The sequence below is a fragment of the Chiloscyllium plagiosum genome, unplaced genomic scaffold (genome assembly GCF_037043375.1).
Source record: "Chiloscyllium plagiosum isolate Xiang-an unplaced genomic scaffold, Cpla_swu_hap1 HiC_scaffold_5, whole genome shotgun sequence".
NCBI classification, from domain to species: domain Eukaryota; kingdom Metazoa; phylum Chordata; class Chondrichthyes; order Orectolobiformes; family Hemiscylliidae; genus Chiloscyllium; species Chiloscyllium plagiosum.
This window is the reverse complement of record NW_028270143.1, coordinates 74,171,046-74,196,015: the sequence shown is the minus strand read 5'-3', so window position 1 is coordinate 74,196,015 and position 24,970 is coordinate 74,171,046. Positions and strand designations below refer to the sequence as shown.

The following is a 24,970-nucleotide window of genomic DNA, read 5'->3' as shown; positions in this document are numbered from 1 at the left end:
ATTTTCAGCAGCCAACTGGCATGATCATAATCTGTTACATGAACTATTTTCTAGTATAGCTGTGCACATAAGGCATGAGCGATCAGAAACAGCATCTCTCTACAAGACCAGAACTGCAATATAAAGACAACATGCTTCAAAAGAAAAAGCACATGGTGTTTTCTAAACCCCTAAATACAAGGTTGGGAAGTACTGACCATCATATGAATGATACCCGGGTCTAACAATTAAGGTAAGCAATAATGGAGCTCTCAAGTATAATTATTTGACTGACACGGGATTACTTATAATGCTAAATAATGCAAGGATTTTAGTCCAGACTTCAAAAAAAATCTGGAAGGTACAGTAGCAATATCTGTTAATGTCTTGAAACTGAAGTCTGTAAGCATCTCATCAAACTCTACATTTTTTAGACTAGATTAGATTCCCTACAGTATGGAAACATGCCCTTCAGCCCAACTGACCCTCCAAAGAGTAAACCACCAGACCCATTTCCCTACCCTACGCTATGGGCAATTTTAGCATGGCTAATTCACCTGACGTGCACATCTTTGGATTGTGGGAGGAAACCGGAGCACCCGGAGGAAACCCACGCAGACACAGGGAGAACATGCAAACTCCGCACAAACAGTCACCCAAGGCTGGAATTGATATATCACTTAAAATATGTACTCACTTGAGGAATCCCTGCTTATGTTTTTTACTCTCATAATTTCCATAGATGATTTGAAGGAGAAGACCAGCCAATGTTATCAACTGACTGTCAGGACATGGATATAATCCTTTCAGCAGGCTACTGCGTGCCTCATCAAATAGAATAAGGATAGCCAAGGGATCATCCACCTTGAACAAACAAATTAAAATATGTATTCTATACATATAATATATATATGCCCATTGTTTATATAGTGCGTTATGCTTATTAAACAAAATCAATGTGCACAACATAGAAATATAAAAGCAAGAGTAGGCCATTGATCCCCCAAGTCTGCTCCACTATTCTACATCATGACTAACCATCTACCTCAACACCATTTTCTCACACTATCACCTGATGTTATTAGTAATTTGAAATTATCAATCTGTGTTTTGAATATGGGCAATGACTGAGCATCCACAACCTTCTGTGGTAGAGGATTCTAATGATCCACTACACTCTGGAGAAAGAAACGTTCTTCCTAATCTCTCTTCTAATGTTTTGTTCCTTATTCGGAAATTGTCTTTGGCTTGAGACAATGCCCAAAGCATATATCCTTTCTGCATTTACTCCATCTAGCATTCCAGAAATTTTGCAAGTTCGAGTGAAATCACCAGTCATTCTAAACTCGTTCAACTGAAAGGAAGTTTGAAAAATCAAAGAAGGAGATGAGAGTGCAAAAGTAATGAAAGTGAAGAGGTGAACATTAATCAAAATGTGACAGGAAGAGGCAAAACCTTGATAGAAAAGTGCAGCAGAAATTAAAACCACAGTAATAATAAAGGTAAAAAGTCAAAGCTTAAATCTCTCTTTTTGAAATCATGCGGTATTTGTAACGAGATAGATGAGTTAACTACACAAATAGAAATAAATGAATGTAACTTGATAACTATTATGCGAATACAGTTGCAAAATGAGTAAGACTGGGAACACAACACTTAAGAGTATTTGATATTTTGGAAGCATGGGGAGGAGGAAAAGGATGCTGGTAATAATGCAAGTTATCAGTGTGGTGCTGAGTAGTGACAAGTGATGTGGATCTGTTTGGATGAAAATAAGGAATTGTAAGGTAAGGAAATCATGGGTGGGCATGAGGCATGCAAGAAGGGCACTAAAGTTCTAATTGCCTATTTTAATCTGCATATTGACTGAATAAATCAGATGCGCAAGGGTAACATGGAAGACAAATCTACAGAGTGCATCAGGGATTCTTAGAGCAGTATCTGGCTAAACTTACCCAGGAATAGGTAATTTTACATCTAGTAATATGTAAGGGTAAAGTTACCATAGTTAGTCTGGACCACAGGACTGCTCTCGCATTAGAGATACTCAGGGTCACCATACCTCAGGCAAGGGGAGAGGGTAAGAAGAAGGGTATTTCATGGTAACTTCAGCCACTGTGGGAAGTGAACTCAAGCTGCTGGTTTCACTCTGCATTGCAAACCAGCCAGTCAATCAATTGAGCAAAACTGCACCCCAGGAATGTGTAATCAAGAAAGATTAATAAGTGATCTGAAACAAACTTTAAATAGCCATTATACTTTTGTCTTTTACCCATTTTTTGACCCAATACAATGCTGGAGAAACTCAGCCGGTCTGGCAGCATCAATGAAAAGAAAACAGAGTGAACACTTCAGATCTCAATGCGTCCTCTGCCATTTCCTGGTTCCCCATTATTATTTCCCCAACCTCATTTTCTAAGGGACTAATGTTCACTCTGGCTTCTCTTCCTTCGATTTATTTAAGGAAGGTCTCCATTTTGAAATGACAAGCAAGTTTACTCTCAAACTTTATCTCTTTTTTTTGGTTGCCTTTTGTTAGTTTTGAAACTTTCCCAATCCACTGCCTTATCATTAATCTTCGCCACACTTCTGTAATTTGATGTTATCCTTAACATTCTTGGTTACCGAAGGTTGATTTATTCCGTTCCTAGAATCCTCCTTTTTCACTAATATTTGAATTATTCACTCATAGCATAGAGGCATTGCTGGCTGGCCAGCATTAATCACCCACAACTACTTGCCCTTCAGGTGGTCGTGGTGAACCACCTTCTTGAACCACTATAGTCCATATGCTACACAATGCCCTCAGGGAGGAAATGCCAGGATTTTGATTCAGCTTCCAGCTATGAAACACTTTCTTAAGCACCTGCCATTGTTCCTCAACTGTCTTGGCTTTAAACACCTTTCCCAAATCACTCCAGCCAGCTCTGTACTCATTCCTTTGTAATTACCTAGATTTATGCTTAGCATAGTTGTTTGCATTCCAAGATCCTCACTGTCAAATCAAATGCTAAATACTGCCATCATGTTCACTCTTTCCAAGCCAATCTTTTACCATGACATGATTCATTAAGGCTATCACCATACCCAAAACAGCCTGATCCCTGACTGGATCCACAATATTTTGTTCTAGGAAACTGTCCTGAAAACACACTGAGTTCTTCTTTGTGGCTACCTTTGCAAATCTGGTTCTCTCAATCTGTGAAGTTGAAAATTGCTCATGATTAATATACTGCCTTTATTATATGCCCTCATTATCTTCTGATTTATCCTCTGTTCTATCAAACAGTTAGAGGGCCTGTAGACTGCCAGTATCTTCTTTCTCTTCTTATTTCTCACTTCCACTGTATGGATACTATACTTCTTGTCCCAAGATCATTTCTTACTATAATACTTATTCCTCCTGTTCTAACACTGCTACCCTATTACCCTTTCCTTGCTGCCTGTTCTTTCAAAAATTTACTGGGATGTTTAGTTCCCTGCTTTGATCTCTTTGTAATCACGTCTTTATAAAGGCTACAAGATTATACCCATTTACATGTATTTGAACTGTCAATTTATTTTTTGAATACCAAGCATATTGAAGTGAATAGCCATTAATCTTGTCTTAACACCAACTCCCTCCTCCCCCACAACCATCTCTTCCTGTCCCACCCTCGGTGTTGGTATCCAAATTGCTGCCCTATAATGCTGGGTATCCTCTTACTATGTAGGCCTACATTTGCCCTCTCTCAAATCCTCTACTCTGTAATTAGTTTAAAACCCTCTTTATAGCCCTGCGTATTTCACAAACTAATAGTACTGAAGGTAGACAAGATGCCAGTACCTGTTGGGCTGCATTGAAAGGCTAAAAGAAGTGGGAGCAGAAATATTGGAGGCATTAACTTAAATATTCCAGAACTCACTGGATTCTTGGAGGGCTCCAGAGGACTGGAAGACTGCTTACGTGAGGCCCCTGTACAAGATGTGACAGAGACAGAAAGCAGGAAATTATAGGTTAGTCAGTCTAACATCTGTCAGTCAAAAAGTGCTGGAGGTCATTATAAAAGGAAGAAATAGCAGCACATTTAGGAAATCTGAACAGCATCAAATAGAACCGACATGGTTTTGTGAAAGGAAATCACGACTGACAAATTTGCTTGAGTTTTTTAAGGATATAACAAGCAGAGTTGATTAAGGGGATTTAGTAGATGTGGTGTATTTTGAATTTGCAGAAGACATTCGGTAAGGTGTCACAAAATACATTATTGCACAAGACAGGAGTTCATTCTATCAGAGGTAATATATTAGCATGGATTGAAAACTGGCTAATACTGGTTAATAAGGATTAATTAGTCTTTTTGGAGGCTACAAAGACGTAACTATTAAATACCACAAGAATCAGTCTTGGGGCCTTAATTATTACCATCTATATTAGCAATATATAAAGTGCCCAAAGTTGCTGCTGATACAAAAATAGGTTCGGTGTGGTCATTATAATGAAGTCAAAAAGAATCTGCATGAAAATAAGAAAACGTTCAGTGACAGGGCAAAAATGTAGCAGATGGAGTTTAATGCAGACATGTTTGAGGTCAGGCACCTTGATAGGAGGAATCAAAATAAATATTAACTAATGAAGGGAGATACCAAAGGCATAGGGGGATCTGGGTATTCTTGTGCATGAAACACAAAACATTAACATGCCAATGCAGCAAGTAATCATGAAGACAAACAGAATTCTGGGCTTGGCTGCTCAGGGGTTAGAGTTTAAAAATAGAGATGTCTTATTATAACTGCACAGAGTGTTGATGAGGCTGCACCTGGAGTACTGTGTACATTTTTGGACACTATTTTAAAAAGGATTCTCTGCATTGGAGGCAGTTCGAGTGTGATTCACTAGGCTGATTCCTTGAACACAGACCTTCACTTTTCAAGAACAGTTAAGCATCTTAGACCTTTATTCATTAGGATTATAAGAATGAGAGGAGGTCCTCATGAAACATACAAGGTTCTGAGGCGGTCTGGCAGGGTAGATATTGGCCTGAGGTGGGGGGGGGGGGGCAGTGCTTATGAATGGGGAAATCCCAAACTAGTGGGCAAAGTTACAGGATATGGGAATACGGGAACACATCTAAAACTGAGATGAGAAGGACTTCCGTCTCTCAGAGGTTAGCAATATCTAGAATTCTCTACCCCCAAACAGTTGTGAAGGCTAAATCACTGGAAGAATTCAAAGAGGAGGTAGATAGATTTTTGAAATATCATGAAGTTCAGAACTTTAAGCGGCAGCCACGAAAGAGATGTTGAGACCTTGGGCAGATCAATTGGGATCTTAATGAATGGTGGGGCGGGCTAAAGGACAGAACAGACAACTCCTGCTGCTAATTCTTAGTTATGTTTTCAAACTGGATAATCTCTCACATTCACATGAATTCTTCTGCCTTGTTCTTGCCCACATACAACAAATATGATGTTTATGCTTAGGTGCAATTAAAATTACAACTAACAAATTTCTCACTGAATGCAACTGAGCAATTTAATTAAACAGACTTGAAAACTACAGGATGCTAAGTCTAGATATAACTTGATAAAAAGTTATTTATATTTGAAGCAAGAACAAAGTCTGTGATTAACATTGACTGACTAGTTAACGCACCAGCAATGAGCCAATGAAAAGCCAAGAACATCATTGTTGAACAAAGTAATAAGCCAGCAAGGACAAAAGATTTAGCTACACAACCTTTGATACAACACTGCTTAGTTGTATTTACATAACATTGTTAGACATAAATGTATCACACTTTGGAAATACTAATGTTTGTTGATATCCCAGTGAACTGGAAAACTGCAGCTAAATGAGCACCAATATACAGGTAAGCAATACAAATCAAGCATGGAAATGTGTTGCTGGAAAAGCGCAGCAGGTCAGGCAGCATCTAGGAACAGGAGAATCGACGTTTCGGGCATTAGCCCTTCTTCAGGCTAATGCCCGAAACGTCGATTCTCCTGTTCCCTAGATGCTGCCTGACCTGCTGCGCTTTTCCAGCAACACACTTCCATCTCTGATCTCCAGCATCTGCAGACCTCACTTTCTCCTCAATACAAATCAAGCAGTCCGTTGATCTGTGAAGTAAAGTTAAAGTCAAAGTCAATCAAGTTGCAGTAAATGCCTCACAATCAGCATGTAGTTTGGAGGGTTGGGGCAGTGTTGTGATCAGCATACGGTGGGAAGAGCGAGGTGGGCGAGAATAGTAGGCTTTAATCCTCAATTTTCCTGGGCATAAACTGACTTCATTAAAGCTGAACCCTCCAAACTCTTCAACGTTAATGGATTCTACCAAAGTGTCCTAGAGACAGGGAAATGGACATAAAATTCCTGGTCAATTCCCAAAATGTGCGCCGCATCTAGGATTTCATATAATCCTGATGCACAATTACAGTTGGTGCTGCTTCAATGGTTATCTGGCATTGGAACTTCCTGGCCATTTTCATTAGTGTTTCCTGCTGAAAAAAAGCTGTGTGAAATTGCTTTGAGAGTACCATTTTATCAGTGACAAAACAGTCAAATTTTATTTTGTTTATTAACTAATCATCCATACAAGTATGACAAATGTGATCAAAGACTTAAAAGCCGAATTGAATAGTTCACATTTTCACTGTTTGAATTGAACATTGATTAAGCATCGCTTGTAAGTTGAAAAGCATTCTCTTAAACCAATCAAAATCCATTGGTCTTCACAAATGCATCATGTACATATAATTACAGAAAACCATTTTCAGCAGTGCAAGGAGGGCAAGGCCTTATAAATATGCGTTGCTCCCCTTTTAAAAAAAAAGAGATAGCTGTTATCAATGCTGCATTTTAGTACTAACCTTCTTTTCAGTTTCCAGTGGAAGTCGCACATCCCTTCGCAGAAAGAGTTGTGGTTTTTCCGAATGTGGATCAAGGCTAGTTAATTCTGCAACAATCTCTGGCCAGTCTCGCAGGTGCTGTAGTGATTTATGGTATGGTTTGAGCTGCAAACCTAGATAAAAAGAAACTTGAAAAATGATGTGGCAGTGTCTTTGCCATTAAATTTACTTATCATTATTTCTTCAAAAAAAGAGACAGAAATGAGGGAGGATAGTTCAATGGCTTAACAATAGTATTTCATTTCTGGGAACGGTATTCAAATTTAGCCCAGATTGTGAGGACAAAAGTCAGCTTTACTTGTTAGCTTTAAGTGCCCAATATAAAATATGCATAATCCTATCATGAAAAATGTGGTCTTCAACGCAAACGGTCTCTAACCTGACCCACTGACTGCAAGATGGCTGGTGCAGTGTTTACATGTACAAATGCTTCAAGCTAACAATGGGCCATATTTCCTGGCAACAGCACAAAAGAAGAAGCTGCCAGCACAAAAAGAGACTACTTACAAAGCTAAACAAATTGCTCTTCTCCCTTATATTGAAAATTTGTGATGTGAATTAGCATCAGCGTTGTAAATAGCAAGGGGCTGATGAATTCAAAATGGGAAACCATATTTGAACTTATGATTTTTAATTGATAACATTTGCAAGGACTCCTCCCCCAATATGCATTCATCCTCTTATTTTGACAAAATAATCGAAAATTATATTGTCTGCAACATTTTACCATTTTTAGTTAAACCATTTAAATATAAAAGCAATTTATCATATTTCTTACTGAGGTTCTCAGAGCAGATCCAGATTGTAAAATATTGTTGTGTTTCTTGTGACAGCCGCATGCCTTCCATTATCTGCTGCACCGTGGTATTGTTACCATGCTTCAGCTCAACAGCACGATAAGATCCATCGGTACGATAAATTTTAACTTTCTCATACTGTTGATTCAACAAAAAAGTTCAAATTATACTTTAAATAATAGTTCACAAAATATTTAAATTTATTTGAATTATATTACTATAATATTAATTACAAGATCAATGGCTATCAAATTGTTTCAGATGATCACTTAATAATTTGTCAAATAGATCAGTGTTTTAACAATCTTTAAGGTAATCAATAATCATTTCTGATATAAGCAAAATTATTTTAGCAAGGTACCAGTATTTAATGTTTAATAAATAGCTCAAGCATGTTAAGATTTATTTTAATCTAATATATTGTTTACTAAATATCTCCATAAATTTTTGGAAATTAAAAATCTGTACGTCATTTGTCAAGTAAAGTTGAATCAAATGTATTACAGTTCTGCATATTTCATTACAGCAATAACAAAGTTTACCTAAGATCAAATATTGCATTACATTAGCTATTTCTATTTGAATGTCTAACACACAAGTGGAAACACATTACGATGTTTAAATTGTTCCAAATTCAGGTCTGGATAAATCCATGTAGAGAAAGTGTTCTGAAGGAGGGTCACTGGACTCAAATGTTAACTGTGCTTTCCCTCAACAAATAAAGCTAGACCTGCTGAATTTCTCCTGCAATTTCTGGTTCTTGTTTCTGAAAAATCTATGTCAAGTTAAGAGCGTCTCTTTGCCAATGGACACACAATGATCATGCCATATACATTCAAATGACCCAAATACATATATTCTTGGCGCAGGGTAAAAAAGGTGGTGAACAACTTACAAAAATACTGGAGATACTAATAGTTTGACCACTCAAAACCACACAGCTTTCCAGAGAAGATTACAAGCGACTGTTGGCCAACCACGGCCATCCTGTCAAACATTACAAAATATAACTTCTGGTATTTAAGTGGCAAGAACTGTCCCTCCAGATTCCATCCAATGAACCAAACCATTTTGTCAATCTATACTACTGATCATTGCAGACCTGCCTGGTTAAAGTGAAAGATTATCAAGTCAATTCGAATTGGTTTCACTCTTCATCTCCAGACATTACAACTTCTGAGATCTCAAGTATGTTTTTTTCTGACTGTTCATTCTTAGTGATTAACATAAAACACAGAACAGTACAGCACAGTACAGTACAGGCCCTTGATGTTGTGCTGATCGTTTATTCTACTCTAACATCAGACTAACCCACATTCCCTTCATTGTACTATCTTCTACGTAACTATGCAAGAGTTGCTTAAATGCCCCTAATGTATCTGACTCTACTACCACTGCTGGCAGTGCATTCCATGCACCCACCACTCTGTGTAAAGAACTTACCTCTGACATTACCCCTAAACCTTCCTCCAATCACCTTAAAATTATGCCCCCTAGTGATAGACAATTCTGCCATGAGAAAATGTCTTTGGCTATCCACTCTATCTATGCCTCTCATCACATTATACACCTCCACCAAGTCATCTCTCATCCTTTTTCACTCCAATGAGAAAAACCTTTCTTCATAAGATATGCCCTCCAGTCTAGGCAGCATCCTGGAAAATCTCCTCTGCACCTTTTCGAAAGCTTCCACATCCTTCTTGTAATGAGGCATCCAGAACTGAGCACAATATTGCAAGTGTGGTCTAACCAGGGCTCCACAGAACTGCAGCATAACCTCGCGGCTCTTAAACTCAATCCCCCGCTAATGAAAGCCAACACACCGCCTGGCTTCTTAACAACCCTTTCAACTTGGGTGGCAACTTTGAGGGATCTACAGACATGGAGGACCTCTGTTCCTCCACACTGCCAAGAATCTTGCCCCTAACCCTGCATTCTGCATTCAAATTCGACTTTCCAAAGTGAATCACTTCACACTTTTCCAGGCTGAACTCCATCTGCCACTTATCAGCCCAGTTCTGCATCCTGTCATTGCCCTGTTGCGACCTACAACAGCCTTGCACACTATCTGCCACTCCACCAACCTTCGTGTCATCGGCAAACTTACTAACACACCCTTCCACTTCCTCATTCAAGTCATTTATAAAAATCACAAAGAGCAAGGTCCCAGAACAGATCCCTGCGTGAGCTCCAGGCTGAATACTATCAATCCACCACCACCTTCTATCTTCAATGGGCCAGCCAATTCTGTATCCAGACAGCCAGATTTCCTTGTATCGCATGCCTCCTTACTTTCTGAATAAGCCTACCATGGGGAACCTTATCAAATGTCTTGCTAAAATCCATGTACACCACATCCACTGCTCTACCTTTATCTATGTGCTTTGACACATCCTCAAAGAATTCAATAAGGTTTGTGAAACACGACCTGCCCCTCTCAAAGCCATGCTGACTATCTCTAATCAAAGCATAGTTTTCCAAGTAATCACAAATCAAGTCTCTCTTCTGCCCACCACTGACGTAAGACTGACTGACCTGTAATTCCCAGGGTTATCCCTATTCCCTTTCTTGAACAAGGGAATAACATTTGCCACCTTCCAATCATCTGGTACTACTCCAGTGGACAGTGAGGACAGAAAGATCATTGCCACAGGTGCAGCAATCTCTTCCCTCACGTCCTGTAGTAACCCAGGGTATATTCCATCTGGCCCAGGGAATTTATCTATCCTTATGTTTTTCAAAATGTTCAGCACATGCTCCTTCCTAACATCAACCTGTTTGCGCATATCAGTCTGTTTCATGCTGTCCACACAAACATCAAGGTCCCTCTCAGTAATGAACACTAAAGCAAAGTATTCATTAAGTACTTCCCCTACTTCCTCTAACTCCAGACGCAAGTTCCCTCCACTATCTCTGATCAACCCTAACCTCACTCTGGCCATTCTCTTGTTCCTCACAAGTTTAGGATAACTTAGGGTCTTCCTTAATCCTACCCACTAGAGCTTTTTCGTGCTCGCTTCTAGCTCTCAAGTTCACTCTTCAGTTTCTTCCTGGCTACCTCGTAACCATCTAAAGCCCTGTCCGATCCTTGCCTCCTCAACCTTAAGCAAGCCTCCTTCTTCCTCTTGACTAGATGTTCCACACCCCTTGTCACACAAGGTTCCTTCACCCTACCATCCCTTCCGCGCCTCAGTGGGACAAACCTGATTACATTAATCTATTCTTATCGGACATCCACCCACCACTTTTTAAAATTCATTTGTTGGCTATGATCTCCTGCTGTTTCATAATTATGAAATTTCAGCCACTTATACAAAGAGATCATGGTTAATTAACAAAATAAAACTATACACAAAGTGCTTAATACACATCTAAAAGTGTGGTGCTGGAAAAGCACAGCAGGTCAGGCAGCATCCGCAGAGCAGGAGAGTTGACGTTTTAGCTATAAGCCCTGAAAATTCTTGATGATGGGCTCATACCTGAAACACACATCAGAGCCACACTTTTCAACTCTGATCTCCAGCATCTGCAGTCCTTACTTTCTCCTAAATGTACATGTGTACAGTTAACTAAAAATGCATGTTTTGGTAATTCTAAAACATGTTCAAGTTCAAGTTCTTTAAATACATGCAGAACATTGACAACGATCTAGAGGTTTCTGCATTTTAATTTTAGAAAAGCGTCAGTAAATAAACTTACTGGCTTATTCATTGCATCATTTAGGAGTTGTACTGTTTTTTCCCAATCATTCTGTTTATTCTCTTCGCAGACCTGCAATGCTGTCCTTCCTTGTTGATCCACAATATGCTGGAATAATCAACAAGCATAAAACAATTTCACTACAATATGCAAAGTATGATTTTAATAAGATTTCTAATTATTAAAAGATTATTCTGAGGAAAGAAATTTCTCCTCATCAATAGCTGCAATAGGATACATTTCTCTCATGGAAATGAAGTACTATACTGGACAACACAACTTAAAGTTGTTTAATTTTGGTGTGTTTTAAACATGACTGGACTTTCTCATGATCTGGTTGTGTGACTATGATAACAATTAGCTTCAGAAGATCATGAAGTGACAGAGGGAAGCTAGGGGAGACAGTATCAAAGTGGTAATCTCACTGGACTACTAATCTATAACTCTACTTTAAAATGTTCTGGACAATTGGATTTCAATTCAATCATGGCAGGAATTGAATTCACATTTCACTAAAAGTCTGAAATTTTAAAAATGGCAATTATATAACCTTTGATAATTGTAAAAACCAATCTGGTTTACCATGTAGTTAGGGAAGGAAATCTGCCATCCTTCCCTAATCTGGCCACATGTGACTTCAGATTCTGAACAATGTGGTTGACACTTAACTGTCGGCCATGCATTTAGAATGGCATAGAAATGCTGGCCAAGGTAGCAATGGCCACATTCCATCAACGAATAAAAAAAGTCTTCTGTGTTGATTCTCCCCTGGATCATGTATTTTTAAAAAAATGCCCCTATAATTGACTTTTAGCAGATATTATCAAAAGCCTGTCCATGCATACTTTAAATAAAAGACTTCTTGACTTGTCCCACAGCAAGACTGAGGGAGGAAAATTATCACCACGTGTAACATCAGGTTAGTGGGGAACAAAGCAAAGAAAGGACCCTTTATTGATATGTGTTGGTCATCACATTTCCTTTACACACAACTACTCACAAATGTTTGAAGGGCTCTTGTGGTGCAGGTATAGTGCCATGTGCTCCAAAGGCATATAATAACATCTCTGAACATATCGATTAAACAATAAATCAAGTAGGGGTTTAGATAGGGTTGACCGTGAGAACCTTTTTCCACGTATGGAGTCAGCTATTACGAGGGGGCATAGCTTTAAATTAAGGGGTGGTAGGTATAGGACAGATGTTAGGGGTAGGTTCTTTACTCAGCGAGTCGTGAGTTCATGGAATGCCCTGTCAGTAGCAGTGGTGGACTCTCCCTCTTTATGGGAATTTAAGCGGGCATCGGATAGGCATATGGAGGATAGTGGGCTAGTGTTGGTTAGGTGGGCTTGGATCGGCGCAACATCGAGGGCCAAAGGGCCTGTACTGCGCTGTATTCTTCTATGTTCTATAAGTAGTGGAGAAAGCACGGCTTCAAGTCCCATCAGGACAGCAAGTATGTAATTGCATTTCTGAACAGACCAATTAGAAAATATCTACAAAGTAGTGAACAGCAAGATTGTGGAAATATTTATTTATTATCTCTATGTAAAGCAGTGTCTCAAACTGCTTGAAAAGGGAAATAAGGATAAACTGAAATAAATATGCAGCTTGATGGTGCAATGCTAATTTATATCTGCAATGGTGCTTTAGTGGAGAGGTAAGTCTGACTGCACTCAATTTTTGAGTAATGGTACAATCTTGGAAGGCTGCTAGATTGACCAGTAATTTTGAAACTATCAATGCAATGCAATCAGCTACCATTTCTAAACTGGCATAACTTTCAATACTAACACATTAAATCTGCTCCAAAATAAAGACAATCAAGGATCAATGTAGCAAAAAGTCTAGTTTATATGAAGATTTGAACAGAATGTGCTAAGAAATTGTCTGAACTGTACCCGATCAATCTCAGGATGCTGTAGTAAAAGTTGCACAATTTCTGCACGTCCTCCACCAGCTGCAAAATGAAGTGGTGAACTAAGCTGTCCATTTAGAAGGTTGGGATTACACTTTCCCTTTTGTATTAGGATGCGGGTAGCTTCGACCTTTCCATACCTAAAAAAGCAAATGGTCAGTGGGAAGAAAAATGAAATTGAAACTTTACGTTTATTACTTTAACCTCTCAGCCTTGAATATAATTTCACAGATTATACTAAAATCTTCATTTGAGAAAAATATTTTCATGAATGGTTTAAATATGCATTACTTGTAATACTAGATTAGATTGGTAGTGGAAAGGGTTAAAGTCAACTGCCAATATGTGAGCATATTGAAGATCAACATTGAATAAATGAGTCAACTGTCTTATTCTTCTGATGATATTCAATGATTACAAGCACAAAATCAAAAGGACAATGAAACGCCATTTTAAAGTGATAAATAAAATGAATTGGTACAAGTAGAATTTCACCAAGAAAACTATAGTGCTAATTATTAGCCAGCTAAACCAACTAATTCAAATCCAGTTAGACAATAGACAATGCAAAGGTTCATTTAACTAAGTCATATGATTCTGAGCCTTAGGAACCATAAAATAGAAATAAAAATCTAATACAGACAGCTGGTTATACAGAAAGTAATCAAAATACATGTTGCCATCTCCTCCGCTGAATATTGGAGGTGTGTCATGATTGAGGCAAAAATCATAAAGCTGTATGTATTTTCAGAACATGAAATGCAATGACAGAGATTTTCCATTTTTGACTTCAAGTATGGCATCATATGTCTTAAATGGCATCACAGCCAATGTGTTAATTTGGGTGATGATCGTACACTTCTCACATTATCTATTCCAGTGTCGTGTACACAAATGACTCGGCAAAACACACATCATGAGCAAGCAGGATGTTCTCAATCCTGGCAGAACAGCTGGATGCCATTTCATCACTGCATGCCAGGAGCATCCCTGGATCCAATGGTGTCTGTTCCCAACATCAAAGAAATGCATCAGAGAACACAGAAGCTAGCCTCTCAATTTCAGTGACACTCCTTTGCAAGTGCTTTTGGATGTTCAAATGGTGAATCCTCAATATGGTGCATACACTCAATATGGAAACGATAGCAAACCTATTATATATCTACAGACTCCAGAGGGAAAAAGTCTGTCACCTGTCCGTGGTTATCCAAGCAATACTAGACAATTTAAGGGTGAGAGCTGCAACTGAGACGTCTCATTTCAGCAACAGCGCTGTCAAAAGTATTTTCGTGGGCGGCACGGTGGCACAGTGGTTAGCACTGCTGCCTCACAGCGCCAGAGACCCGGGTTCAATTCCCGACTCAGGCGACTGACTGTGTGGAGTTTGCACGTTCTCCCCGTGTCTGCGTGGGTTTCCTCCGGGTGCTCCGGTTTCCTCCCACAGTCCAAAGATGTGCAGGTCAGGTGAATTGGCCATGCTAAATTGCCCGTAGTGTTAGGTAAAGGGGTAAATGTAGGGGAATGGGTGGGTTGCGCTTCGGCGGGTCGGTGTGGACTTGTTGGGCCGAAGGGCCTGTTTCCACACTGTAAGTAATCTAATCTAAAAAAAAACAGATTCAAACTTCACTGTGCATAGTAATGGAAGAGCTCTCAGTGAAGATGTTCAAGGATTACAAGGATACAGCAAAGGCACACGGCACTCTGAAGCACTGCAGGGAAACAGATTGTAAAGCTCATAGGCAACAAAGTGGTATTCACAAGGGAATGTGCGCCTTGATGGGTCTTGCACATGTTTGATGCAAGGACCATTTTAACACAAGCATTCTGGAGCTAACAGTAGTAGAAGGGCTTGCCATCACAGTTCTTGAATGTCATCTTGATCCAAGACAAGGTTTGTGCCCACACTTGTGCTTTTACAGAATAAAAAAACCACAGCCACAAGTGAGAGAAGTGTTACCGTAAATCAAATGGAAAAGCATCTCAGCCCTCGAGAAACATATAGCAATCAGAAGAGTAACAGCCAACTGCACAAATGAAAACATGAACACAAAATGTTTCTGGACAGCTCAGTCACCCTGAAAGCTGGTGACTTTAAAAGGTTGTCTCTAGTCTCTCTGGCTCAGCACATAATTGCCCTCTCCATGTCTTCAATGATTATTTTGGTCTCTTGCAATATCCATACTCTCCTCTCCATTTCCTGCATCATCTCCCCAGTGAACAGATTTCCCCTCCCACCGTTGGTGACAGACTGTGGTGGGTGCAGCAGACCAGAGTGATATGGGCCACCCTGTCTGAAGTACACTGTATTGTTAGTGCCTGAACAATCCAGACATTGGAACCTCGTCTTCATGCCTATGGCTATGGTTGAGGGCATGGACAATGCCTGTACCTCTGCTCAGCAGGCTGAGGATTTCTTAGACATATCATCAGCCAATGTGCAGCAAGTATCATCTGTGGTCCAGCAACTATCCTTGTATGGGCTGACTGTCTTTCAAAGGATGGTCTGTGAATGGTCCAGGATCCAAGAGTCATGGTTGCTATCTGGAAACCTAACAGAGTTTCATTAGTGGTACACTACTGACTGTAATGGTCACATTGAAGATTTTTTGATGAAGATGCTGGTTCATGACAAATCGGCTCCAATTGCACTCTGAACCATAAAAACTAGCACATGCCAAAAATCATAGTGACTGAGCTGACCAGTGGCCCCACAATCTCGGGATAGCAGGATGAAATGCCACAGCATCCGGATAGTTAACAAAGGTGTGGATATGGAGGGTGTGCCGTAGCAGCCCATAGAGGAAACCAATTTGTAGTCAAATTTCTCACATGTCAAAGGTTAGTTGGGATGATCGACTTAATTCAAGGGAGATGGTAACTAATGAGATGCAAATGCATGCAGATAGATTCTTTTTTGCAATTTGTTGGCAAGAAAGTTATCTCAGCACCTATGGGAGGAATGAAGAGTTTCCAAAATCTATTGGAATGGCGAGAACCTGATTTCCAATTATGTCATCACATTCACGATTGTACTTGTCACCTCTGGAATGGAAAAAAATCACACACAATGTTTGTGATACAAGCAAGATTGAATGCAACATACAAGAAGACCAAAGTGCAAAAACAGAAATTGTGACACATACTGCTGAGAAATGATGATGAATCTCAAAGTGTAGCACTGCCATAGAGTAACCATGCACTGCCTAAGTCAGAGGAATAAAAATCCGTGGCAGACTTCATTCTTGGCTTTGCTTAACACGAACAACTTGATTTTCATGGAATATTTTCATTATGGAAAATAATAAAAAGATTAAAGTTGAAGCTAAATTACATACCAACAAGCATAATGAATAGGTGCCCAATGATCACTGTCCAACTGATTAACTGAAAAGCCACTATCTAGAAGTTTGCTCAGCAACTCTGTAACACCTTCACAGGCACTGCGATGCAGGGGAAAATCATCCACCCACTGTCGTTCCCTGAAGGAGAAATGAAATTCATTAAAAAAAACTTTTCAAATTGAACAGTCACAAGAAAGGTCCATCTCTGAAACATATGATTCTCTTCTGATAATTAATACATCAGCAAAACGTTTCTTCATAAATTGTCAATGCTTAGCTTTTAAAAATAACTACCACATATATATTGTGTACACATTCCAAATATATATGGTCCTCAGGATTCCTAAAATACTTCACAAGGAAATTCTTCAGTCATCAGTTGTAACGAAGGCAAATTCAACATTTAATAAATACGTAGCAAGGTCACAAAAATACCAATTAGATAATTGAACAGTTAATTGGTTTCAATGGTATTAGGATAAATGCTACCTATTGCATTATAAGAAATTGGCCTACTTCTTTTCAAATAGTATCATGGGATCTCATACATTCAGATTTACATATGAGGGGTATCATTTCCATCAGCAGAGCACTTAGTCAGCAACTGTAATGTGCAGGTTAAACAAGAGAGCCCATGTATGTTATCTACTTGGACCTCCAAAAGGCCTTTGATCGGTGCCACACGGGGGACTGCTTGGTAACATAAGAGCCCATAGTATTACAGGCAAAATACTAGCATGGATAGAAGCTTGGCTGTCTGGCAGAAAGCCTAGAAAGGGGATAAAAGGGACTTTCTCAGGATGGCAACCGGTGACTAGTAGTGTCCTGCAAGGGTCAGTGTTGGGACCACAACTTTTCATTTTATACATTAACGATCTAGGAGGAGGAACGGAGGTCATTCGGGCTAAGTTTGCAGATGATAAAGATGTCCAAAAATGTGCGGGTTAGGTGAATTGCCCATGCTAAATTGCCCGTAGTATTAGGTGCATTAGTCAGGGGTGAATGTAGGGGAATGGGTCTGGGTGGGTTGCTTTTCGGAGGGTCAGTGTGGACTTGTGGGGCTGAAGGGCCAGTTTCCACACTGTAGGGAATCTAATCTAATCTAAAGATATGTGGAGTGACAGGTAGTATTGAGGCGGCAGGGGGGGGTTGCAAAAGGATTTAGACAGGTTAGGAAAGTAGACAAGCAGGAGGCTGGAGGAACACAGCAAGCCAGGAGGTGGAGAAGTCGACATTTCGGGTATAACCCTTCTTCAGGAATGGAGCTAGAGGTAAGGGGAGCTGCAGATTGGTGAGCCGGTGGTGCAGAGTTATGGGTGGGGAGAGGGTCAGAATAGTGACATTGTGATAAGTGAATACAGATGGTGGATATGATCTGGTTGGTCGATGGGAGGAATGAATCTGGTTGGTAGCTGGAAGGAAGAGTCGATCAGAAGAATGGAAGGTAGGTGATAGGGCTGGAGAGGGAGTCAGGGATTGGTGTGAGGTTACTTGAAATTGGAGAACTCAGGTGTTGAGTCCTGTGGGCTGTACAGGCAGAAGATAAGGTGTTGTTCCTCCACTTTGTGGTCTGATTCACTATGGCAATGGAGTAGACCAAGGATGGACATGTCAGAGGGAGAGTGGGAAAGGGAACTGAAATGGTAGTGATTGGGAGGTCAGGCTGGCCCTTAAGGGCCCAGCTGAGATGCTGTGTGATGTAGAGAAGACCATGGCACTGGATGCAGTAAACTAGGTTGGAGGAGAAGCAAGTGAACTTCTGTTTCATCTGGAAGGACTATTTGAGGCTCTGGATGGAGGTGACGAGGTGGTGTGCCAGCAGGTTGTGCATCTTTTATGGTTGCCGGTTAAGGTACCAGAGGGTTCGGGGGGTTGGTGGGGAGAGTGGAGCTAACGAAGGAGTGACGAAGGGAATGGTACTTGCAGAAGGCAGGAAGGGGTGAGGAGGTGAAGATGTTCTTAGTGGTGGAGTCCAGTAGGAGTCGGCGGAAGTATTTGAGGGCGATACGTCGGATATGCAGACTAGTCGGGCGGAAGGTGAGGACAAGGGGGACCCTGTCTTTATTATGTTTGGTGGGAGGGTGGTTTATGACAAGAAGTCAGATGCAATTTGGAAGAGCGAACTAAAGACATTATTTTCAATAAATCATGTGAATTGACTATCTTATTCAGCAACCTAGGTATTTGGTTATTGTATGTTTGCAAAGTTGATTCTTATGGCTACACAAAGAGATGATCAGAGGCAAGAATCAAAGTTGTGTCAGAAAGGCAGGTCTAGATCTCTAGGTCATCAAGACTGGAAAGACTCAGTTGGGTAATAAACCTTAAGAACTGAAGTGATAGTGGAACTAAGGATTTGTAAAGCATAATTTTGGCAAAAGGATTCAATCTTTGTTTTCGTGCTTATGTTAAAATTTTTTCAACTTGTCATGTGCAACTTATTGCTTTTCCTTTTATGCAATAAATTTGTGAATATCTTCAATAACAAATCAACAAAATAAACTGCAAAACTGAAACTTGTGATTATCAAACTTGGTTTCACACTGGAATCTGATTTATTCAGCCTTGGTTCAAATTTGGACTAAACAGCTTAGTTTCAGAGGTAAAACTGACTACTCTTGACATGAAGATCAAATTTACCAGGGAGTGTGACATCAAATAGCCACAGGAAAACTGAAGTTAATGGGAATTAGGGAAAAAGCTCTCTTCAGGTTTGAGTCATACTTGATTGTGACTGTTGAAGGTAAATCATCTCAGCTCCAAGACATCTCTTCAGGAGCTCTTCAGGGTAACATCTTTGGCCAAACCATTTTCCACTGCTTCATTAACAGCCAATCCTCTATCATAAGGTCAGAAGTGGGGTTGAAAAATGTGTTGCTGGAAAAGCGCAGCAGGTCAAACAGCGTCCAAGGAGCAGGAAAATCGATGTTTCGGGCATAAGCCCTTCTTCAGGCTTATGCCCGAAACGTCGATTCTCCTGCTCCTTGGATGCTGCCTGACCTGCTGCGCTTTTCCAGCAACACATTTTTCAGCCCTGATCTCCAGCATCTGCAGTCCTCACTTTCTCCCAGAAGTGGGGTTGTTTGATACGATATGAAAGTGCTCACCACCATTCGCGGACTACTTCAGCATCTGACAAGTCCACATCCAAATGCAACAAGACCTGGACAATATGGCAGGCTCAGGCCAAAAGGTTACATGTGCACTGTGCAAATGGCAGGCAGTAAGAGACAATCTAACCATTGCGCCTTGACATTCAATGCCATTACCACCACTGAATCATCCACGATCATTCAGCAGAAATCGAACTGGACCAGCCATACAAACACAGTGGTTACAAGAGCAGGTCAGCAGCTAGGAATCTTACAAGTAACTCACCTCTCAATTCCCTAAAGCCTATCCACCATCTGCAAGGCACAAGTCAGGTGTATGATGGCATACTCCCCACTTACCTGGATAGGTACAGCTCTAACAACACTCAAGAAGCTTGACACTATCCAGGACAATGAAGCCCACTTGTTTGCCACCACAACCACAAACATGCTTCTCAATAGCAGCATTGCGTACTAGCGCCAAGATGCACTACTGAAATTTGCCAAAGCTCCTGAAGCCAACCCCTTCCAAACCTATGACCACTTCCATCTAGAAGGACAAGGGCAGCAGATACATGGGAACACAACAACCTGCAAAGCTTTCCTCTAGGCAATTCACCATCTATACTTAGCAATGTATATTATTCCTTCAGAGTCATTTGGTCAAAATCCAGCAATTTCCTCCTAGGTAGCGCACAGACTTCAGTAGTTCAAGGAGGCAACTCAACACCACCTTCCCAAGGCCAACTATAGACAGACAACAAGTGCTGGCCTAGCCAGCGATGCCCACATCACATGAGTTCAACAACTGAGATCATAACATTAGGTATGCTCTCTTATTTTCTGCACGGCATGTGGTAATCAGCACAAGGTTTCATTGCCTATGTTTGACCTGATGCCATGAGACTTCATGGGATCCAGAATAAATGTTCAAGTCTCCAGGGCAACAATCTCCTAACTGTATTGCACTCTGCCAGCACTTTTGGTAGGTCATACAAAGGAATATCAATGATGATATATAGAACATAATCACAGAATCATTACTTACAAACAATGTCAGACTTTTACTTGTCTGTGCCAAAACCTTCCCAATTTTGAAACAAGTCACTATATGTTATTCAGGAGGTCATTGCAGGGTCGATAGGCTTGGGTTTGCTGTTCTTGTTTCCAGTGAGAAGGCTGATTCAGAATGGTCCATCTAGCTTCATGCCATTGATTAGATTTTGTCACAGTTTGATGCAACTGAGTGGCTTGCTGGTATATTTCAAACAGTAGTTAAAGGTCAACCACATTGCTGTGGGTCACTTGGAGATCAGATCAGATGAAAATAAAAAATATGCTTCCCTAAATGACATCAGTGAAGCAAATGAGTTTTTGCAACAAATGACAATGGTTATCTGGTCACCGTTCAACTAGACTTTCATTGCAAATTTTGATTAATTCAAATTTCACCATCTGGGATTCCAACTCACGTCCCTCGAACATTAGTCTGGGGCTCTGGATTCTAGTGATATTATCACTATGCCATCACAATAACAAACTTTTATCGATATATCTCATTTTCCCAAAGCTTCCGAGTTTACCAAAGCACACCAAATAGCTCTAGATACCAGATTCTTTATATTGTGCAGTGCTCGTTCAGTCAACGCTCAGATCTGTACCATGTTGGTTTCTATCATCAGTGCAAACAAATTAATATTGCTGGAGTACACCTGCTTGGATGATAAATGTTCATTTGTAATTTAGAACTGTTTATATACTTACTTGTCCTCCATTATGCTACTCATACTGCGTTGCCATTTCTCACGTTTTGGAATCTGTATCTTGGAATAATCAGGTGCTCCCAAACCAAAGTATGGATTTATCACCACTTTATCCACCTATGAGTAAAATCATTTAAAGAAAAAGGTAATTCACATATTAGCCATCTCCCACTCTGGGTGACTGCAAAGAGTTTGCAATTTCAAAAAATAACTAAATGCAGTTTCACAAACATGGTATTTCTCCAGTTATCATTTCACACAACGAAGTAAAAGTCACAAAAATATCTTAAAGCACATTCATCTGCTTCTTAGCACTTACAAGCCTGACCAATGAAATGGTTGCTGAATGATTGAAGGATTTGTTACAAATCTTGACTTGCTTAACACAATAACACTCACTGCATTCAAATATACGAATGAGTACGAGAAGTAGGCCATATGACACCTTGTTCCTCCAACAAGAAAGATCATGGCTGATCCATTTGTGCTGAAAATGTGTTGCTGGAAAAGCGCAGGTCAGGCAGCATCCAAGGAACAGGAGAATCGACGTTTTGGGCATGAGCCCTTCTTCAGGAATCCTGAATTCCTGAAGAAGGGCTCATGCCCAAAACGTCGATTCTCCTGTTCCTTGGATGCTGCCTGACCTGCTGCGCTTTTCCAGCAACACATTTTCAGCTCTGATCTCCAGCATCTGCAGTCCTCACTTTCTCCCTGATCCATTTGTGCTCCTATTTATTATTCTACTTGATTAAAATATTGGAGTGACTCTAATTTTGAATGAAATTATATTTGAAAAGATCATAAAATGTGTTCAAGCAAAGAGTAAATTCTGGAAAACATCTGTCTATGGAGACAAGAGAAAGTCAAAATTTTAAACAAGGCCCTTCTTCAGAACTAAAAGATGGGAAAAGAGTAAATAGATTTTTAAAAAGTTAAAAGAAGGGAAGAATAGATACTGTAAATATAACAAAGGCTATGAGTCTTTTGACAGGTTTTCAACCTGCTTAAAACAGGCTACTTAAGTAATATAAATGTTCATCTTCATTAAGTAATAGGGAAAAATAACAGTAAATACAAGATCGCAAAAGAGATGAGATATAACTATAGCAAAAGGTGACTCAGCCACAGAAGATGAGGAAAAACAGCAATACAAAAATCAGGCTTGTGATTTGCAAGGAAACTGCTAACTGTGGCAGCCCTCTGTAGTTTTCCAATAGTTTGTACACTGTCACTGCACCGTGTTCACAAGAGAAGTCAGAATTTACCGGCAGATGCCATTGGTTACTTTTTTTGGAAAATTATTACGCACAACACAAAAACACATTTTTCAGGATTACTACCCAAATACATTTAGAATGGAGTAGATATTATTAATCATTATTTACATCTTTTAGGCAACCAACAAACACTCCCAAGTTTAATCACATTAATAGCCAGTGAAAATACCAAATATTCTTTACTGTACTTCAGTTAACCAAGAAACAAATAAGACTGCTCATGGTGATACAGCAGCTTACATCAGAAATCAATACAAGCATAATATCAAGCTTACATTAGAATGACAAACACAACAGTCATTGTTTAAAAAAAACACAGTATATTTATATGATAGTGTTTTGCTTCCTACCCTATTTGTGTACTGTAAGTCTGATCCAAAAAGTGGATTGTAGATACAGAGGTCAGCTTTCTCCAGTGTCAACATTTTACTTTTTATCTCCAAAGCAGTATAGCCCACATGCATGGTATTTTCATGCTGATCCATTTCTTTGATGTAAGCAGGGTTTGCTACGCAAGATTTGAGTCTGTCAAGAGGTGATGGTCTAAAAAGACCTGGAATGGCATGGGAGATTGTGTGCTGTTCTGCCAACCACCTGCAAAGAAATCAGGAAGACATTTTCAAAAATCTTTTAAGCTTATGATCTTCAATGAGATTTTTTTCACCTGTTTCTCCCAATCCCAAGAGCTTGCACTCCTGTTGTGGTAATATATATATGCTGACCTAAATGTGCATTATTTGACAATGTATGCTAGTGTGGGTGTCAAAAATCATCTAGTTCTGCATTTCCTCATAATTAAGCTTTTCAGCCAAACAACATGTTGCAAATGGAAATACTAGTTAGTTTTCCCAATTTTATCATGGGGCTGAAGCCAGTTTTTCAATTAGAATCAGCTAGCTCTCAATTTGGGAGAATCATAAGAATGTGGAATTATAAGATCATTTTGGGGCAGGGCAATCAATACAAGGAAACTGATTAACCTTAATCTCCCTGAACTGGATTAGGGTGGCAAAAGACCATTCAAGTTACACAATGTTTTCCTCATTCAAAATGTATCTTTTTTAATGGGTGGAGTCACTGATTCTTAACAAACATCATTACAGGAAAGAAGGCAGCTATTTGACAGATGTCCATGTTGGCTCTTGACAAGATAAATTCACTGAATGTCATTCCCTTGCTTGTTCATCATCCCTGCATATTTTATGTTTTCAGATCATAATCAAATTCCCCTTTGAATACTATGATTGAAATTGCCTTCACCATACTCTCAAACATAGCCCACTTAGCCCCTCGAGACCACTCCACCATTCAATATGGTCACGACTGATCATCTAACTCAGTAGCTTGATCCTGATCCTGTTTTCTACTCAGGCCCTTTGATCCATTTGGCCCCAAGAACTATATCTAGCTCCTTTTTGAAAACATTCAATGTTTTACCCTCCACAGTTTTCTGTGACGAGAGAATTCCACAGGCTCATAATTTTCTGGAAGAAGGAAATACTCATCACAGTCCAAAATCACATAGCCCATATCCTGAGACCGTGACCAAAATTCTGTACTCCCCCACCGTCTGTAACATCTTACTTGTGTTTACTCTGTTTATTACAGTTACAATTTGAGTTTTGATGAGATACTCCCTTACTTTTCTGAACTCAAGTGAATGTAGTCCTAACCAATCCAGTCTCTCTTCATACATCGGACCTGTTATCCAAGGAATCACGCTGGGAAACCTTCATGGAACTCCCCCAACAGCTTGAACATCCCTTCTCAAATAAGGAAACTAAAAACTGCAAACAATAGTCTAATTAAGGCTCTGTACAATTGCAGCAAGACATCCCTTCTACTGCACCTGACTCTTTTCACTACAAAGGCCAAAACACCATTTGCGTTCTTCACTGCCTGCTGAATCTGCATATTTTCAGCAACTGATATACAAGGGCACACAGACATCTTGCACCTCCAACTTTCCAAATCCATTGCCATTCAGATAATAATCTACCTGCTTTTGATAACAATGTGGATAACTTCACATATTTCCATATTATACTTGATCTGCCTCACATTTGGCCACTCACTCAAACTTGTCCAAATCCCAGTGAAACATCTCCGTCGCCACCTCACAATTCACTCTACCATCCAGTTTTGGGTTGTCTGTAAAGTGTTAGCTATTATATTTAGTCCTTACATCTAAATCATAACATATATTCTGAATA

The 24,970-nt window shown here is 39.8% G+C and overlaps 1 protein-coding gene across 4 annotated transcripts in view; it reads right to left on the bottom strand.

Annotated features, from left to right (window-relative positions):
* krit1 (KRIT1 ankyrin repeat containing) overlaps positions 1 to 24,970 on the bottom strand; it is a 72,962-nt gene that overhangs the window by 12,255 nt on the left and 35,737 nt on the right. For all 4 annotated transcript variants that reach the window (XM_087987317.1, XM_043690256.2, XM_043690260.2 and 1 more), the window contains 8 exons: positions 23,108 to 23,351; positions 21,482 to 21,597; positions 16,620 to 16,763; positions 13,268 to 13,424; positions 11,367 to 11,474; positions 7,649 to 7,805; positions 6,832 to 6,983; positions 677 to 843 (listed from right to left, as the gene is read on the bottom strand). In XM_087987317.1, coding sequence (XP_087843443.1) covers positions 677 to 843; positions 6,832 to 6,983; positions 7,649 to 7,805; positions 11,367 to 11,474; positions 13,268 to 13,424; positions 16,620 to 16,763; positions 21,482 to 21,597; positions 23,108 to 23,351 — 1,245 coding nt within the window. The remainder of the gene's footprint in view (positions 1 to 676; positions 844 to 6,831; positions 6,984 to 7,648; positions 7,806 to 11,366; positions 11,475 to 13,267; positions 13,425 to 16,619; positions 16,764 to 21,481; positions 21,598 to 23,107; positions 23,352 to 24,970) is intronic.